This window comes from Acanthisitta chloris, unplaced genomic scaffold (genome assembly GCF_000695815.1).
Source record: "Acanthisitta chloris isolate BGI_N310 unplaced genomic scaffold, ASM69581v1 scaffold7999, whole genome shotgun sequence".
Taxonomy (NCBI): Eukaryota; Metazoa; Chordata; class Aves; order Passeriformes; family Acanthisittidae; genus Acanthisitta; species Acanthisitta chloris.
The window spans coordinates 28,686-38,868 of NW_008691921.1; the positions used below are offsets into that span (position 1 = coordinate 28,686).

General features: G+C 47.9%; 1 protein-coding gene across 1 annotated transcript; it reads right to left on the minus strand.

The window, feature by feature from the left end:
• Window positions 1-200: 200 nt before the first annotated feature.
• TDRP (testis development related protein) lies at window positions 201-7,520 on the minus strand. The gene is made up of 3 exons (XM_009082423.1): window positions 7,413-7,520; window positions 2,567-2,670; window positions 201-543 (listed from the first exon to the last, which is right to left on the minus strand). Exons 1-3 carry the CDS (start codon window positions 7,518-7,520, stop codon window positions 201-203), a joined length of 555 nt encoding a protein of 184 aa, XP_009080671.1.
• Window positions 7,521-10,183: the final 2,663 nt, after the last annotated feature.

Below are 10,183 nucleotides of genomic sequence, written 5' to 3' on the forward strand. Positions count from 1 at the left end.
CTCTTTTCTTTCAGTGTGGAAAAACTGCTATTTAACAATGTCATAAGAAAATTCACTATCAGGTGAGCAAAACTTGGTAACAATCTGAATAAAACAAAGTACTGTATAAAGGTGCAATATTGAGCAGATTTGATTTTGGTTTAAACACACAGTAAGTCACGGAACCTTTCCCATCCCTAAAGCCTTTCACATTAGCAGGATCACTCCAGTTCCTCCCAGTTGTCAGTCAGGTTACCTTTGCTCTGACGTCTAATGCTAACCAGCTTCCCAGCGGATTTGATGCTCCACCTGGAGCTGTTTCCTGAGCTGGCCAGAGTCGTGTATTTCGTGGAGCCTTTGGTTTCATCCTCCCAGCCTGCCCAGGCTGTGCAGTCACTCGGCGCAGCTGCGTCGCTGGCAGAGTGGGCAGAGGGAATCCGAGGTGGTTCCCATCCCTCCATCTCGTCGGGTTTCCGTGGTGGGACGTTCTGCTTTATCACCAAACTGTCCCAGAAGCCTGGCTTCTTCTCAGCCTTCAGCTCCTCCTTCAGCTTCAGGTTTGTTCTGCAAAACAACAATGCTGTGATGGTTGATTCCTGCACTTAACAGCGTATGTAGTGCTACTGATAAAATTCAATCAATGTATTGCATTTTGCAGCAAGGAATGCCAATCAATTGTCAGCCTAATTGCACACCCAGCACTGCCAGCTTCGGGAAAAACACCCTCCTATACACCTGAGCCTAAACAGCAGAACCTTGCAGTGCTCAGTCAGGAGAGGACTGAGCATGGGCATTTCCTACTCTAAAAAAACCTACATTCACTCACACATAGAGACACACACACACAGAGATACACAGCACTGCCTTTGGAAATGTATGAAGTACTTTAGGATGCATTAGAACAATTTAGGACTTTGAAAAAGGAAACAAAAGCCCAGGTGGAGGTAGGACGGTATAAGGAGCATGAACATGCTCTAACATCAGCCTTAACACTGTGCTCCTCTGTTTCACACACCTGTTACCACCTGATCCCCTAACACAGCTGATGTACACAGTGTTGGGACTTGAGAGACAGCAGCATTGTTTCCACAAAGCTCTGCACAGTACTGTGACAGCAGCTGGTCTGTGTTTCTGGTAAGAGCTCCCCAATCCCCAAACCAAGGAACAGCCACCTGTAACACCTCTCTCCAGGAGACATCACAAGGCTACTCTGTTACCTTCCTTACCCACTAAGCCCTGGCCCCAAGTCACTCCACACTCACAGGACACCAAGTGTTCCTGCACTGGCTTTATCTGCAGGGTGAGCTGTGTGAGCAGGCAGTGAGTGGCCCCAGGAAAGGCTGAACACCAGAGTGAGACACACTCTCCAGGGTTCAATGGGCTAAACAGCAAATTGAAAACCTTATCTGCCAGCAGCACATAAATTCCTCAGCCACACGTAAAACCACCACCGAATCTCTTTACTGTTGCTATTAAGGAGCTGTTTTCCATTAGTGAAACCTTGGCTCTATCGTATTTAAACAGAAGCAACTCAACCAATACCTTTAAAATTGCTTTTCCTTTACTGACTCTTCAGTTTGTAATTGCTCAGAATTTTCATCCTGCTTAAACCAGTCCCAGGCTGCAGACACTTCTCTTGTTTTCTGAGCACTGCACTTGGAAACTTGCATTTTTCTCTAAGAGTAATGTGAATTAAACTTGTGCTGTACAGTTAAATATCCCTAACTTAAAAACCAGGCAGCTCTCACAGTGAGACCAGAACAGCTTTCCTTGTTGTGGTGACTGTTCTCACGATTCTGCTCCTTCACTATGTGACTTGAGTCTCATTCAGCATCAACGGCACAGCAGCATCAGAGGAGCAAACACCACTCATAAAATCGTACAGACAGAGTGGCTGGAAACAGATGGAACAGAAACCCGTTTTTAACTGCACACCGTTTGTGTATGCACACCACACCTGCACTCTGAGACACACCTTTCAAGGTGAGCTGGAGCACTACAGCAATCTCAGCAGAGCTAACGCTTGGCTGATACGTGGTACGTTTCCTCCTGAGGGGAGCACAGGTAGGTGAGGACTACACATACTTGTAGCAGCACAACCATCTGTGCTGGAAGAGGTTTGTCTGCTCAGAGACCAGCTCTAACCAGAGCAGAACTGTGCCAAGCAAACTCCTCAGCTCCGACAGGGAGGACTAGTACAGCTGCACCTTTTCAGGTGCAGATAAGACTTAAAAAGAGAAAGCTAAGTATGTAAAAAAAAAAGGAGTTTGTACACTCAACCATAATTACTCCATAAGAGAAAAGGGAGAGGGTGAACATGACCCTTTTCCTCAAAAGCCTTTAGTCCTTTTCTACAGTAAAAACATTCTTATGCAGCTAAAATCCCTTTTGTTCCTGACAGACCCAACAGTTCTGAGCATCCATCCCTGCCCCTGCCAGCTCAGCTCCTGCCTGGCTCCCAGTGCACACAGCCTTCCCTGGGACGTGCCTTGCAGCAGTTCTCTGTTTAGCTTCCTTGCTCTGCACAGCTATCTCCTGTCCCAGGGAGTGTGTTTTAAGAGCAGAGAGACCAACTGGTTCCACTCACCCTTTGGATTTCGCAGATTTGCATCCTGCAAGCAACTGCTGCTCATCATCCTTGTTGAACAGAGACGTCACTTCCTTCCAGCCCCGGAAAGCTGCACCTTGGACCTGGACAGAGAGGGAAACATCCTCACCAAAGTGAACTGTGACTACAGGCAGAGAGTGAGTGCCACTGCTGGCCCAGGGTGGCCCCAGGGCCGCGACAGCAGCACACGGGGCACACACTGCAGCTCTGCACCACAGCTCCCTGGGCTCCTGCACCACAGCTCCTTGGGCTCCTGCACCACAGGTCCCTGGGCTCCTGCACCACAGCTCCCTGGGCTCCTGCACCACAGCTCCTTGGGCTCCTCCACCACAGCTCCCTGGGCTCCTGCACCACAGCTCCTTGGGCTCCTGCACCACAGCGCCCTGCAGCTCTGCACCACAGCTCCCTGGGCTCTGCTGAGCAGAGAGTGCAGGGCCTTGGGGGTTGTGGTGTCAGTGAGCACAGCTGGGCTCCTGCAGGCTCTGCTGCAGGCAGGAGCTGATGGCTCCCTTTATCACAGGGAGAAAGGAATCTAGGCAGTGTAAAGGGCTTCACTAGACAGGAATGGAATGAACAGTCATGGAGCCATCAAGGCTGGAGGAGACCTCTAAGATCATCCAGTCCAACCATGAAGCTGTCACTGCTGGAACCCCCAAACCCTAACCCAGATCCTGCAGTGCTACATCAGACACCTCTGAAACACCTCCAGGGATGGTGACTGCACCACCTCCCTGGGCAATATCCAGTGCTGAACACCACAACAGGGAAAACATTTCTCCTCACATCCAATCTGACTCTGCCCTGGCTCAGCTCAAGGCCATTCCCTCTCTCCTCTCCCTCAGCCCTGGCAGGACACACATCCCACACCTCTCTCCAGCCCTGGCAGGAGTTGCAGAGAGCAGTCACTGCTAGAAGGAGCCACAACAGACAGGACAGACAGACTTATGAAACCCTTAATTTGCTGTACACCCATTGTTCCTTTCTGTACCACCAGACCTGCAGCCTCTGACCCCGCGAGCCCAAGGGTCAGAGCTGGCTCAGCAGTGAAATCCCCACGTGGCACTGGTGCACCAGTGTGTTCTACACTGACGGGACCACGAGGCATCCAGCATGAACTGAAGGTTTGACTGCCTCTCCCCGGACCAGAGACAGGTGTGGGTTGCTTGTACACCCACAGAAGTGCACACACTGCCCAGCACAGCACAGGCAAGTTGCTGCTCCTGCTCACAGGGTGTGTGAGAATGGCACTGACACTAGTTCAGTGCTACTCCATTACACCACAAATACAACATGTTCCAAAGTGTAACAAACAAACAAAACAAACCCCTAGTTGTCTACACAAGCAAAGGCTAATTCATCACCTATTATTATGCTCCATCCCTTCTGCAGAACTCAGAGGTGCAAATTAGTACCAATTTGACAAGTATTCTTACCAAAAATTACTCCAAGGACACCATTTTTCACCACAGCAACAAACCCTGATGTGTACATGACTCTCATCTTCCCATGGCAGGCAAACAGGCAGGAGTAATAACCGAGCAACCAGAGGCTCTGCTGGGAAGCAGTGAGGCATCACTAAGGCTTTTCAGCTAATTTTCCTGCCAAAGGTACACAGATGGTAATCAGAGCCCTGCTGGGGGGCAAGGAGGTTCACAAAAACTGGGCTGAAAGGCAACAAACCAGGAATGCTAACAGAACAGCTGGGTATAAACTAGAGCAGTTCAGGCCTAATTAAGCAGTACATTGCACACAAGAAAGTGTGAGGATACAGATGAACATACAGTACATGGGAAGAGTGTGTAAATTTAACTGAAATTGGTAAACTCATGCATCAGATGAGTGAAACACTCACCCATCAGATGGATGGGGTTAGTATACATCAGCATCTTATTCTGGGAGGGGAAAAATGCACTTGGGACACAAGACAAGTGGTTTACATCTCCAGGAGTCTCAAGGCTGTTTGAGTATTACCCTGGCTGCACTATGAGTGGGTACCAGTACTTCCAGTCTATTCCTGTTGGACATTTCCACTCCCTGCCTGGCCAGTGGGGTCTGGAGCACAGAACTCCCTCTCTGCAGGCTAGAGCAAGCCACATGACAGAGTCTGAGCAGCCCAAAAGAGCAATTACAGGGGATTCTGGAGCACACCCACAGCGAGGACCAGCACGCTGGGTGCCAGGCAGCTAATCCCCAAAACGCCACTGCTCAGCAGGTATGGAGTGAGACTTCCAGAGATTCACATTTGGGCCATGTTTTAGCAGAGCTGCCCCAGTGCTCTGACTGGGACCGAACCCTCCGGCACAAAAACCCGCAGGATTCCTCCACAAACACAAACAAAGGAACGGATTTTCCTCCTGACCTTGACTGAGAAGAAACAATTGTTTGCTCTACACTTCCCCCACTCCTCCCCCCGAAAAAAAAAAGCTGAAAATAAAAGGCCAGAGGCGGAATTTTCCATGTAAGTACCTGACAGTTCAGTCAAGTCACAGCCAAGTGTTTAACAGCAAGAAAGGCCCGTTGGCTATAATTACAGAAGAGTTGTTCCCACATTATAGGAAACCTATTCATAACATGCAAGAAGTTAAATAACAGAAACTGGAAAAACAACTCTCCTCCAAATTCGTCTTCCAGACCCTCAAGCAGTGGGGGAGAGGGATCCCCCCAAGGCAGCCAACCTCTGGTGTGCAGACTGCAGTGACTCTACCCTGGTATGCACCAGCTGAGACTCCAGGGTTTAGCCCTACCAGAATGCCCAAATATCTCCAATTTCATTCTTAAAATCTTAGAATAATAGAAAGGACCTTCTAGTTCCAGCTCTTAGTCTGGCCTAGAACCACTGCAGATGAGTCTCTGCTATACCTTTAACTCAGAAGCTCAGGTGAGACCCCTGAGACCAGTTCTGCAGAGGCCAAATCACACAACCATTAAGGCTGGAACAGACCTCTCAGACCAAGTCCAGCCTTTGCCTGAACACCAATATGCCAACTAAACCACAGCACTAAGTTGTCCAGGCAGTTCTTGAACACCTCCAGGGATGGTGACTACACCATCTCCCTGGGCAGCACATTCCAGTGCCCAACAACACTTTCAGTGAAGAAATTCTTCCTGATGTCCAGCCTGAGCCTCCTGATGCTTGATGCCATTTCCTCTCATCTCCACTAGCTGCCTGGAAGAAGAGAATGATCCCCAGGCGGCTACGACCTCCTTTCAGATAGTTGTAGAGGGTGATAAAGTCCTCTGAACCTCCTTTTCTCCAGGCTAAACACCCCCAGCTCCCCCAGCTGCTCCTCACAGGACTCAGTCTCCAAGTCCCCTGCCCAGGCAGAGAGCAAACACAGGTTCCAGGTTTCACAGAGCTCCACTAGAGGGTTCACAGCTCCTTCTGCCTGCCTTTCAGGAAAGCTGTCAGGAGGGAACCAGAACAGTTCAGCGCTGCAGTGAGCCTGACCTCACTGCTCAGTGGGCACCTTCTGCAAGAGCAGGATCTAAGACCATTTTCCAACCTGCGTCTCCAGCCATTAGGACTAGCTCCCACTTTTGAACCTCCACACCTAGGCCAAAGGCTTTCCTCTGCAAATGGGCAACTCAGCCACTGGGAAGACTACGTCTGCTCCTTAAGAAGAGTCTTCATCCACTACCTTCCCCAGGAACTTTGCTGCTCTTCACCTCACTGCTCCGGCATGGAGACTGTTTTATTCATGATGTAACTCCTCAGCCCTGGACTAACACACTGGAGATTCCAGAACACAGAGTATCACTGTGCTTACTGACTGCCTCTAAGAGCAGTGACCACATGAAACACAGAGGAGCTTCAGAAGGAGAAGATGAGAAGGATAAGGTGGTTCTTGTGCATACATTTTTAAGACAAGAGGGTTGTACTTCAAAACACAAAATGCTGTGGCCCAGTGGTTTGCCTGGGGACAAACACACACTTCACAAGCTTTCCCGAATGACTCAGTAAGGGGCAAAAGGTTTTGCTATAAAATAGATTGGTTGTAAGATTCTCTCCCTAAACATTCGTCACCTGGGATAAAACACAGTGACTTGTTTTTTCATAAACAAGAACCCATCTCTCCAAAATGCAGAGTACAGTCTGACTCCCATTTCCAATGGAAATCATGCTGCATCTGAGGCCAAACAAAAAGAAGCAACAGAGACAGATGTTCAGCCTATACATATTAATGCAGAATATCCTATTACACTAATGAACCCATTTTAAAATGCTCTTCTCTGTACCTATGGAATTTCAAAACAAGCTCTAGCATATCATAGTAACTTCCAGGTCTTTCATCATCTGCTAATGTATTTTAGGAACATTAAAGAAGATTCTTGGATGCATATCAAGGTAAAGAAATGTAACTCGTATGCCTGCTCTTCCCTCCCGAAAGAGATACGAAACACAGTCCTTAACCTCCTGTGGTCAGAGCCAACTGAGCTACACAGAACAGAACAAATGACCCAAATCTCTTCTACTTCTCATGTTTTCATCACCGGTTACAGCTAGAACTTAGTGCTTCTTCAGACTTCACTTCAGCTATTCCTGTGGCTTCTCATTTCCATTTCGTGTTCCAGCGCCTATCACGTGGGAGAGGAAAACGAGGACACCTTCCCCTCCCCGACCCTGACAGGAAATAAGGAAGCCTTTTAACTGGTACTGCACTGCTAACATTAGCTCAGTGAGAACCCCAAGGCCAGGGGTCACACATCAGCATGGAACATCGATGAGGGCTGTGAACATCCTCCCCGATAAGCTGCCCAAGAAGATCTGGTAACTGCCTGAGACATACAGGATTTCAACGCTGGAGTTCCAAAGAACATGATTTACCTTGGCTGCAAGGTGTGACACTGAGGATGAAACCTCATCGTGAGGAAACTGGTGCTTATCCTCCAGAGAAGGGTAAAGCCGAAACAGGCCCAGGGTCAGCCTGACCATGAGCACTGACTGTCTGAGACTCTGGAAACGCTTTCATTCCGCTCAGCCCAGCACAAAAACAGATCGACAAAATGTGATCACAGGGCACCACTACAGTGAGAAATGTGAACAAAACTACGTGATCACAGGGCAGAACTACAGTGAGAAATGTGAACAAAACTACACTTGGAACGATGAGAAATATTGTGCCAGATGAGAAAAACATCATCAAACCCTAACCCCAGAGAGACTCACAACACCCTCCCCATTGCAGTAGGATTCAAAACAAACATTTAATTTGATCCAAGGTCCAGTCCAAACCCTAAAAATCTACAATTCCATGGTCTTTATGATCGTGTCTCTAGTTTTTGGACCTACACTGGTTTCCTAAATACCACACTAGATGATGGTCTGCACAGTGTAGGGAGGAGAGCAATGACCCAAGAGCTTTGCTTCCAAAAAGCTCTACATCTCCTCAACTCCTGCACTCCTTTCCCCTGCCTTCATAGCTGAGGTTTCAGAAGAAAACTCAAGTGCTAAGAACATTCTGAGGGTCATTCAGTAGCATTTCTGTCCATCTCCAAACTAAGCTGCTGCCCTAGCAGTGTCAGACTATCCTGTTACTACCAATGCTTCCTTCCAGGCAGGGCAAGTAACATCAGTGCTGGGAGTACTTCAGAGGCCAAAGACACAGAAAGTGGGACACAGAATTCAGAAATTACGCAATTTTCGCTTTCTTCACTCTGTCTTTTAATGAGAAAAATGTCATATTTGTTTGGGGTTTTTTTTGCTCTGCACATGACTCCAAATACAAAGAGTCCCAAGTACAAAACAAGAACAACTATCTGTAATGAAAATATCTAACTCCAGTGTCAAGGAGAAACAGAATTAAACCAGACCGTGTCTTTTCTAGGAAGCATCTTTGAAGGAGCAGTTTCACAAAATCCCAGTGTACACTCTGGTCCATTTTTTGCTTACATCAGCCACTTACTGCTTCAAAAATCAAATTTAGAGACTCTTTCCTTTCCAGCTCCAGTAAATACTACGGAGCTGATCTGCTTCCTACTCCACAAGCTTCATTTTGGTGCCTCCAGAGGCACAGAGCTGATCTGCTCTCTACTCCACCAGCTTCATTTTGGTGCCTCCAGAGGCACACACCCCCAAAGACAGGGTGTCCCAGCACTGGCACAGAGCTCCTCACCCAGCAGAGAGCACCAGAGGGGGCGAGGAAGGCAGGAGAGCTGCAGCAGCACCAACCCCACACACCTCTCCCTGGTGCACTGCTATCTGCCTACTAATGCTCGTTTACTCTGCAGGCAACACCTCATACTGCAGGAGGGACGAGGATGGAGTTGGGAGCATCCACAGTACCCTTTAAGAGACTTGGACAAGGCAGAGTGCTTGTGCTGTCCACCCAGACACCCATGTGGTGTTCCTAGAGTACTCTCTAATGACTTTCAACCACTTCCCCCCAACCCCCATTGGGTTTTTTTCTTTCTCTCCTTCTCTGCCAGAGAAACCTTGGCAATATTTTAAATGCTAATGCCTCACACACACCATTTCAGAAGTTTCCCTGATTGTCCTCAACACTCTCAGCTCTCAAACTTTTGAATGAGGCTGCAAAACCTTAGCCCTAATGTGATGGCATCTCTGCTTGGACACATGGTGTAAACTAGAGAACACTTCAGCTGATGGCCCAAGTTTTTCCCAATAAGAAAAACAAAACCAGAACTACAAAAGCCCCAAGGGGAAGTATGGTAAGGGAAGAAATTATCTGAGACATCCAGAGCTGGCAGAGCCACCAGTTTCAACAACCAACAATACTGTCTCCAGAACAAACAAGACACTGTTAGTACTGTCCAAAGAAATAACACCTCTCACTCTAAGTCTTCCAGCTCTGCAAGTGTCTTAGGAAGCATAATAAAATTATGAAAGCACATTAAGAGACATCATGTTCCAGTACAGACAAGAGAAAAATGGAAATGTGAAGGCAAACAGCCTCTACCAAGCCAGAGCACAAGGAAACAGCAGCCCAAGGCAGTTAAACAGGGAAAGCTTTCTGGGGAAAACCATGAGACACAATGAGCACCTCACGGGGCTAGGGAGTCAGCATAATAAAATGGGCATGCCACTGTCAACAAAAGATGTCATTCACAGTGAACAGCAGACAAAAAGGAGGATTTATTTGCTTCTTTAAAAGAGAGACAACTCAGACTGTGCTGCTATGTTCATACAGTGTTACTGCTCACAGACACAGAAGGTGCTGCCTCACAGAACCACAGTCATGGAATCATCAGGGCTGGAGGAGACCTCTAAGATCATCCAGTCCAACCATGAACCTGTCACTGCTGGACCCCCCAAACCCTAACCCAGATCCTGCAGTGCCACATCAGACACCTCTGAAACACCTCCAGGGATGGTGACTGCACCACCTCCCTGGGCAATATCCAGTGCTGAACACCACAACAGGGAAAATACTTCTCCTAACATTTAGTTTGCAGCAACTATAGTTGTGCAGCAGAAGCTGATGGTGAGAGGACAACATGGTGTTTAAACATCTGAAATACAAAGAGCAAAAGAGATGAGACCCTCAAGAAAGAAATGGTGAGAATCCAATCCCTAAAACACATTTTTGGGAGTATCCATAGTATCCTTTGAAGAGACACTGCTGAAGGGAAGTAGAC

Bases quoted from the DNA above. Each gene is read 5' to 3' on its own strand.
- TDRP (XM_009082423.1), bottom strand. From the start codon at position 7,520: ATGGTCAGGCTGACCCTGGGCCTGTTTCGGCTTTACCCTTCTCTGGAG. The intron at 2,671-7,412 runs GTAAATCATGTT...CTCTCTGTCCAG, and splicing joins TGTCACACCTTGCAGCCAAG to GTCCAAGGTGCAGCTTTCCG. The intron at 544-2,566 runs GTGAGTGGAACC...GTTGTTTTGCAG, and splicing joins AAATCTGCGAAATCCAAAGG to AACAAACCTGAAGCTGAAGG.